General features: G+C 36.7%; 2 protein-coding genes across 2 annotated transcripts; both read left to right on the top strand.

Annotated features, from left to right (window-relative positions):
- Positions 1-886: 886 nt before the first annotated feature.
- Positions 887-3,462, top strand: LOC137388170 (kinesin-like protein KIF21A). The gene is made up of 4 exons (XM_068074673.1): positions 887-1,044; positions 1,329-1,528; positions 2,892-3,053; positions 3,271-3,462. The coding sequence occupies exons 1-4, from the start codon at positions 912-914 to the stop codon at positions 3,460-3,462; spliced, it is 687 nt and encodes a 228-aa protein (XP_067930774.1). The 5' UTR covers positions 887-911.
- Positions 3,463-4,128: 666 nt separating this feature from the next.
- On the top strand, positions 4,129-8,707 carry LOC137388171 (kinesin-like protein KIF21A). The gene is made up of 4 exons (XM_068074674.1): positions 4,129-4,196; positions 5,542-5,661; positions 6,796-7,033; positions 8,688-8,707. The coding sequence occupies exons 2-4, from the start codon at positions 5,554-5,556 to the stop codon at positions 8,705-8,707; spliced, it is 366 nt and encodes a 121-aa protein (XP_067930775.1). The 5' UTR covers positions 4,129-4,196; positions 5,542-5,553.
- Positions 8,708-9,150: the final 443 nt, after the last annotated feature.

The raw sequence follows: 9,150 nt of genomic DNA on the forward strand, positions 1-9,150 counted from the left end.
GTTACCGTGCACTTTAAAAACAAGTTTTATACCCGCAAGTAAAAGATACATTTAACACTATTTAATGTGTGTTTGAATACCTGTGTGTGTGTGTGTGTGTGTGCGTGTGTGTATGCATGTGCGTCCACGTGTGGGTGTGTGCGCGCTTGTATGTGTATGCGTTTTGTTTGTATGTGTGAACATGCATGTGTGTGTCTATGCAAGTCTGCGCATCTGTCCTCGTGCTATGTGTATGTGTCTTTGGAGTTGTTAGCATTCTTTTGGATGTGTGTCTGTCCGAGTCTGCGTGACTGTCATCGGAATTATCATTATTTTTCTTCAAACTTTGCTTCAAATGTTGTAGTGTGCAAGTCTAGATTACTTTTATTGATCGCTTACTAGCATCATATTTTGACATATATAACAGCTGCTATAACATATATAACAGCTGCTATAACATATATAACAGCTGCTATAACATATATAACAACTGCTAATACATATATAACAACTGCTATAACATATATAACAACTGCTATAACATATATGACAGCTGCTTTCAGTTTAAAGATGCAACCGTTTAAAGGTCAAGGCCAAGATTACCCGTATAGATACTATTCTACCCAGTATCTATACTAGGTAGAATAGCACCCATATAGATACCGGTACAATTCTACCCATATATGTATAGATACCGGTACTATTCTACCCATATACGTATATACACTGGTAACTATTCTATCCATATACGTATATACACTGGTGCTATTCTACCCATATGAATACTGGTCGAAAGTATTGCTAAGACCTTCATATGCTCATCAGGACTTGATATAATCAGCTGGTTTTTATCATTTCTAATTCTTGTAGAGTCTGACCATCTTCAAGAAGACCTGGCAGAGCTGACAGGAGAGATTTCACTTAAACAAAGAATGATTGAAGAACTCGAAAGGAGCCAGCGACAACTGCAAACAATTCGTCAGCATTACGAGGATGAAATGCTCAACTTGCAGGACCAAATAATGGCTGTTGAACGAGAACGAGACCAGGTCCTAAGCAGCTTAGGTAACCTCCTGTTATAGCTAGTATATGTTAGATCAGCTGTTATAGCTAGTATATGTTAGATCAGCTGTTAATAGTTAATCAGCTAGCTCTTAACAAGTTATAAAGTTCAGTCCATACAGTGCTATGGCTTTGGTGTAATAATCTGTCATTTAGATAGTAATTGGTATGCGTTTGATAATCTTAACGTGTAGCTAGCTTTGCAACCAGCTAATTCGTAACCGGACAGCAGTTACCAGGATAGCAAATACAAATGAAATAAACTGTTATGTGAGTTCCGTTTTCAGGCAGCAAGAAGCAGCAGTCGGAGGAGCGGGTGCGCAAAGTTAAAATGGACTTTGAGAAACGGCTGGATACCATGCAACAGGAGCTCAATAAGGTAAATACTGCCAAGAAGGAGCACGCCAAAATGATGAAGAACCAAGTTGTCTACGACCGGCGCATCAGGGACCTCAGTACTGAACTGAATGAGATGAAGAAGATAAAGGTAGGCTTGCTGACCGATACAAAAGCTGTGTTAGTTAATCCTACAAAGAGAGAAATCACCGCTATATTTATATCTGTGTTAGTTAATCCTACACAGAGAGATATCACCACTATATTTATATGTGTTAGTTAATCCTACACTCTGAGATATCACCACTATATTTATATCTGTGTTAGTTAATCCTACACACAGATATCACCACTATTTTTATATGTGCTAGTTAATCCTACACATAGAGATATCACCACTATATTTATATGTGCTAATTAATCCTACACAGAGATATCACCACTATATTTATATGTGTTAGTTAATCCTACACAGAGAGATATCATGACTATATTTATATGTGCTAGTTAATCCTACACTGAGATATCACCACTATATTTATATGTGTTAGTTAATCCTACACAGAGAGATATCACCACTATATTTATATGTGCTAGTTAATCCTACACAGAGATATCACCACTATATTTATATGTGTTAGTTAATCCTACACAGAGATATCACCACTATATTTATAAGTGTTAGTTAATCCTACACAGAAAGATATCACCACTATATTTATATGTGCTAGTTAATCCTACACAGGGTTATCACCACTATATTTATATGCGTTAGTTAATCCTACACAGAGATATCACCACTATATTTATACGTGTTAGTTAATCCTACACAGAGAGACATCACCACTATATTTATATATGTGTTAGTTAATCCTACACACAGAGATATCACCACTATATTTATATCTGTGTTAGTTAATCCTACACACAGATATCACTACTATATTTATATGTGTTAGTTAATCCTACACAGAGAGATATCACCACTATATTTATATGTGTTAGTTAATCCTACACAAAGAGATAGCACCACTATATTTATATGTGCTAGTTAATCCTACACAGAGAGATATCACCACTATATTTATATATGTGCTAGTTAATCCTACACAGAGAGATATCACCACTATATTTATATGTGCTAGTTAATCCTACACAGAGAGATATCACCACTATATTTATATGTGCTAGTTAATCCTACACAGAGAGATATCACCACTATATTTATATATGTGTTAGTTAATCCTACACAGAGAGATATCACCACTATATTTATATGTGCTAGTTAATCCTACACAAAGAGATATCACCACTATATATATTTATGTCTTACTTAATCCTACACAGAGAGACATCACTACTATATTTATATCTGTGTTAGTCAGGGAAAAGTTTGAATGGGAAATAATTGTTTGGCGTATGAGTTTTTTGGGATCTTCGTAATGTGTTGACTATTGCACCACCACATGATCTTGGTTTTGGAGATCTCGACAACTATGGTGATGCTATTGCAGGTGCGACTGATGGCACAGATGAAGACGGAGTCAGAGAAGAATAAGATTAGTGACCAACGAAAGAATAAGGAGCTGCTACAGCTGAAAAAAGAGAAGCGGCAACGAGACAATCAGGTGCGCATGTTGGAGTTGCAAAACAGACAGGAAGATGCCATACTCAAGGTTGGTCTTTAACAACACTCAAATGTGGGTCTCTAAGTTTTCAAAGAGTGCCTTCATTAATTACGGGACGAATATAACAGTCTACTGATGTTTTAATTAATTCTGTCGTAAAAAGTAGGTGGCTTGGGATAGCCATCGACATTTCATGTGTCCTTGACATATAAATCATTTTTATTTTATCCTAGCCTTTGCATAAGTCAGCGTATTGTGTTGCCAGCGCAAGCACGAAGAGGTCAGTCAGTTGAGGAAAAGACAAAGAGACTCGTCCGCCTCTTCTAGGGTGATGGCCAAAAATAGGGCAAACCTCTCCCATAAAAATTCATCTGGCAAAACTTCATCGTCCTCTGCTTCTTGGCACAAGTCAGCAGCTCTTCTCTCCCAAGGTAAATGTTTGCATCGTCTTTTTTAACCTCTTGGTCCTAATCAATCTGCCAAATTTGCTTCAGAATGATTTTCATTTCTGGACAGTATTCTGGTAGCGAATATTAGTTACTGAAGAACAACTTATAGCTGGGCCATAGCACTAACCTGGTCGTAACTTATAGCTGAGATAAAACTAGACAATGTTAAATGAGCAATTGCAGAGTAGATAACTGCTTGTTGCTCAGACGGCGATTTACTATTTGCCTTTTGTTGATACGTCTAGCGCATGTTATCTCATGTCACCTCATGTTATCTCACGGCACCTCATGTTATCTCATGTCACCTCATGTTATCTCATGGCACCTCATGTTATCTCATGTCACCTCTTATATCAAAGTTTCTCACAACCTGTTGTTATAATCTCAACTTACTAGTGACTTTTTCTTCTGATTACAGCCAAACCTATAGTAATATAAAATAATCTGCCACTTAAATTGGAAGAGTATTTTTTGTGTATGGCATGTTTCTTATATAAACACATTTTATGTTGTCTGGTCCTCTGTGCTAATGGACACTATGTTTTACTTGATTACTCTAACTCAGGTGGCGAAAAGCAAGTGGGACAAGCTTGAGCGGTACGTTACATCCGTTGTTGTGCGGAAACAGACAATTGCCAACATGGAAGCTGAGATGGATCTTCACATTAGCAAGCGAGAACAGCTCAGCAAGAAGATAGATGCGTACAGTAAAAGGCTGGACACTGCCATTAGGAGAAATGAGGTCGGACACATGTATAGTCATTACTCTTAGGCTCTTAAAACGGGCAAACTTCTTAGCTGACGCATGGCATAAACATCTGCTGCGACTACACAGATCGAGACTACTGAATAACTAGTTATGTTTTACAAGTATCAACCTAGGTCAAGTAAAGATCAAAACATCTATTGGATGTTGTCATTACCCTTATTGGAACATGATTGTATTAATTATATATATATATATATATATATATATATATATATATATATATATATATATATATATATATATAGTAGATATGGGTAAACCATAGTTTATCATTGCACTAATGTTTGTACAGCTATTTACACTTGTGTTTTCTTAAGAAAAAGATCCATCAACTTATAATCTAAAATCGTCCAACTACAACTTGAAGTCAGGCTAATGAATTGTATCAAACTGCAAGTAAAACTTAGGTCTTTAAAATATTTAATCTAACATATCCTGAAATGTTATGCAAGCAGTTCCAATTTACACCAGTGTTCATCACATATCTTTTACAGCAAGTAATAGCCTTTTTCATATATAAATACTTGTTGGTCATCGTTGTCACTAGTTCAAAGCAACTTTCAAATAAAATCGGTTTACTGTGAAAATGAACAAATTGGTGTCATGATTATGTTAATCAGGGATCAACACTTTTAACCAATCACAAATACATCAGTTTCTTCTATTACTACACAGCCATCAGGGGTGTGTGGTGTTTTTGCAAATAATAATTTTGCCAGCGTAAATAGCCAATGCCTTATTCCTTGTGTTTCTCTGATGTTTTCTGTTCTGTTGAACAGAAAACTCTCTACAGACTCTTATTTGATAATTGCTGGCATAGTCATTAATTACATTGCATAGAGTAATCAGTAATGTCACGGTTACACTATATTGCGCTGCAATTTTGTTGATGATATGTTCAACTCATCTTCATAGCTGCTAAAGTCTGGTTTCCATATCGATTGCGAGACTCCGGCGGTAACTTGCGCAGCAAAACGCTTGCGACGTCAGGATCGGCAGCTTCTGTTCACATCTACAGCTGCATTGGTAAACATAATCGCATAATCACATAAAATGTTTGCTCGCCACGCCATTTTGATAATGGTGACCTTCACCTGTACAGTGCATTTCAGGAAGGTTTTGCTTGCGGCTATTTGCGAAATTTGAACAGCGCTAAACTCTTGTGTTGACAGCCGGCAACTACCGGTGGTACTCGGCGGTACCCGGCGTGTAGGCTCACATTTCACCGCCATAGCCTGCGGTGCTGTTGCCGGTGCTTTGCGGCATATATGAGAACCACGCGTAAGGTAGTTGTTGTGTAACTCCTATTCATTTGCAGACGACTGTCGCCATGGACCGAGAAGATCAGCTGGAGGCGATGAGCACCAATATGACATACATTCAGAGTAACGTGTCTGAGTGCCAAAACAATATCATGCAGATGGAAGAGGAGGCGAAGGTTTGTTCATTTGCTTTTGCTATGCGTCTGCTTAGGCTTGTAGTGACTACTGCTAGCATTTACTAACTTTGCATTGCTTCCTGTCTAAGCATTTACTAACCTCGCATTGCTTCCTGTCCAAGCATTTACTAACCTCGCATTGCTTCCTGTCTAAGCATTTACTAACCTCGCATTGCTTCCTGTCTAAGCATTTACTAACCTTGCATTGCTTCCTGTCTAAGCATTTACTAATCTCGCATTGCTTTCTGTCTAAGCATTTACTAACCTCGCATTGCTTCCTGTCTAAGCATTTACTAATCTCACATTGCTTCCTGTCTAAGCATTTAGTAATCTCGCATTGCTTCCTGTCTAAGCATTTACCTAATATATTTCATCAGTGTGTTGTATGTTTAGTAATTATTCATTGCTTTATTTATCCTTTTTAATGTTACAGCGGGCTTAGCTAGCAATTCCCATTCATCGGCCCGTTCCCATAGATGGCTATACTCGAATTTACGTAAGCGCATGTAAATCAGTAAAGTTATCTTCTACAGTTATGCAGCAACATTTGACTTTGTTAATTCAGAATCTATAATCTTTCACCTTTATTTGACATCCACAATGAGTTCATCTCCTATCGACTGGAAACATTTTCTCAATAATTCACTAGAAGCAGTTCATGTTATGTTTAAAACGCTGCCCCTCTAACAACCTTTAAACCTCATCGTACGACTTGCATGCCCTTTCATACCTATCTTGTCTCTCATATAAAATATTATTATAAGCCAAGATAATCTTTTCACCTGTCGTTATTCACTAGAAGAAATGACACTTTTATTCCTATATCAATAATTTTATTATGGCTCAAATTCTTCTCATAGATTCAAGAAACAGTTAACCTGTTATATATTCTTATAGAATGAACCCCTGCTGTTTTTTTCTTGAGTCCTTTTTCATTAGTTTTTATCAGTTAACAGTACGACAAAACAAGTTACATTTACATATTGCGATAGCTCTTTGGTTTGAGCATCAAATTTGGTCATTGCTTTTGCAATCACAACGCAACTCGAAGAACTGGTTGTTATATTGCTTGTAATGATGTCTCTGAACCATATTACAAAATGTGCTCATTACACATACTACCTTACTTGTTAGGATGAGACTAGCTTGACAAAAGCTTTGGATGTCTCCTCTGTTGATGAAAGCAAGTATCTGTTGGAGCACCTTCTCTCTCTCGCTCTCACTCAGGGCTTTGCTTGTACTCAGAAAGAATCTCAATTCAAGGAGTTGACTGCTCGCTACGATAAAATGCAGATGGATTCCAGGTTACGGGATCAGCTTTTAGACCAGGTTTTGCAGGATTCCGGGATAACTATACAGTCGCAACAAGAATGTAAGCCGGCCAAATATTCTAAACACTCTACGTTTACTACCATAGTGTTAAGGATTATCAAAGAGAATGTGAAATGTCTTGCAGATGGTTGTAGTTATAAGCGGTGTTACCTTCTCTTGTGTTAAAATCTACCTGTAGTTATAAGCTGTGGTTCACCTTCTCTTGTGTTAAGATCTACCTGTAGTTATAAGCTGTGGTACCTTCTCTTGTGTTAAGATCTACCTGTAGTTATAAGCTGTGTTACCTTCTCTTGTGTTAAAATCTACCTGTAGTTATAAGCTGTGGTTCACCTTCTCTTGTGTTAAGATCTACCTGTAGTTATAAGCTGTGGTACCTTCTCTTATGTTAAGATCTACGTGTAGTTATAAGATGTGTTACCCTCTCTTGTGTTAAAATCTACCTGTAGTTATAAGCTGTGGTTCACCTTCTCTTGTGTTAAGATCTACCTGTAGTTATAAGCTGTGGTACCTTCTCTTGTGTTAAGATCTTCTCTTGTGTTAAGGTTAATGTGATTGTTTCTATTTGCATCAGTTTACTGGACATTCAATCTTTTTCGAAATTTTTTTAAAGCACTAGTGCAATAAAATGACTATTAAAATACATGACTACGGACATTGCATTAATTCATGTTTGTGAATGCAAGTAAAATTTTATAGGGTGAGCTCCAGCAAATCTATCTATGACAGCTACAAGTTCACATACACAGTAAATAGTATTTATAGTAAATAGCTACTATCAGTTTGTATGACAGACCTTAACTCACTCTGTATGACAGGCCTTAACTCGCTCTGTATGACAGGCCTTAACTCACTCTGTATGACCGGCCTTAACTTACTCTGTATGACAGGCTTTAACTTACTCTGTATGACAGGCTTTAACTTGATGGCAAATGGCAAAATGGCAGATGGCAAATTATGTCTCCTGCTGAAGCAACACCTTCTAGATTTAGTTGAAAGTAAAAAAAGATCAACCTTCGAGTATCCAGAAATTTATTAAACAACCAAGATAAAATAGAAATGCTATCAGGGTAAGAAAGTGTGTGTTAAAACTCATTGACAATTTTGAAGTTTGCTTGAAATTGGGTATATATTTTTAAATCTTCAAATTTTCCTCCATTAATTCATAAAAATTTAAAACCCAAAACTGATGAAAAGAGAATTATTTGCTAATCAATAAAGGCATTATTTTGGGATTCGTCATGCTCAGTTTAAAAGCACAGGCTCATATGAGCATCTATTTATGCATTGCAGCATACTAGTGTCATGGTAGCATACTTGTGTTATGGCAGCATACCTTTGTCATGGCAGCATACTAGTGTCATGGCAGCATACTAGTGTCATGGCAGCATACTAGTGTCATGGCAAATACGTGTGTCATGGCAGCATACTAGTGTCATCACAGCATATTTGTACCATTGTCGCATACTACTGTCACTAGCAGGAACTATTTTCATGACCAGGCATTTGCAGATGTATAAAAAGAAATTGTGTGTTAATAAAAGGGTGACAATTCTGTAACTGGTATAGGCTTAAATTTTAGTATAAAAAAGTTCATGAAAGGGTCTCTCCAAATTTAAATATTCCATTTCGCACTATGAGCTATAATGATTCTCTGGCTCTGCAGGCTGAATTTTATTCTGCTATTTTAATTTCAGCAGAGATAAATCACAGTTGACCACTTCTGAAATAAAAGACGTGCGGTTGATTTTGCCCCCAAGTGAACAATAGTCTAGAGACACCTCATTTAATGCTCTAACATAGAATTCAATTCTTTTTTAAAAATTACAGATAAATAATTTATAGATAGGCTAACTTTCAATATTATTTGCGTTCAACAAAGTTTACATAAGTTGGTAAAGCACAATGTTCAAATACTATTTGACTAAGAAAAATGTAACTAGCAGTTGTGACAGAGCTAAAACATAAGTTAATCATGTAAAATGTATCAAATAGTTTGTAGCTCTGAAAGTTTCAAGTTAATTACAAAAGATACATGATCGCTACGTTTTTTGTGGCGTTAAGAAGAAAAGCAACAAATGACAGCCACTGACTTACATTTAAAAAATGTGTCAAAATGTGTAAGAGTTGAGGCTGTTGTGGCTAGACACACGAAATAAC

Source organism: Watersipora subatra, chromosome 2, assembly GCF_963576615.1.
Source record: "Watersipora subatra chromosome 2, tzWatSuba1.1, whole genome shotgun sequence".
Taxonomy (NCBI): domain Eukaryota; kingdom Metazoa; phylum Bryozoa; class Gymnolaemata; order Cheilostomatida; family Watersiporidae; genus Watersipora; species Watersipora subatra.

What these genes read in the sequence shown, in the direction of transcription:
- LOC137388170 (XM_068074673.1), top strand. Translation starts at nt 912, where the DNA reads ATGATTGAAGAACTCGAAAGGAGCCAGCGACAACTGCAAACAATTCGT. An exon ending in CCAGGTCCTAAGCAGCTTAG is followed by an intron (nt 1,045 to 1,328) that starts GTAACCTCCTGT and finishes TTCCGTTTTCAG; the next exon opens with GCAGCAAGAAGCAGCAGTCG. An exon ending in ATGAGATGAAGAAGATAAAG is followed by an intron (nt 1,529 to 2,891) that starts GTAGGCTTGCTG and finishes ATGCTATTGCAG; the next exon opens with GTGCGACTGATGGCACAGAT.
- LOC137388171 (XM_068074674.1), top strand. Translation starts at nt 5,554, where the DNA reads ATGGACCGAGAAGATCAGCTGGAGGCGATGAGCACCAATATGACATAC. An exon ending in AGATGGAAGAGGAGGCGAAG is followed by an intron (nt 5,662 to 6,795) that starts GTTTGTTCATTT and finishes CTTACTTGTTAG; the next exon opens with GATGAGACTAGCTTGACAAA. An exon ending in TATACAGTCGCAACAAGAAT is followed by an intron (nt 7,034 to 8,687) that starts GTAAGCCGGCCA and finishes TTTTAATTTCAG; the next exon opens with CAGAGATAAATCACAGTTGA.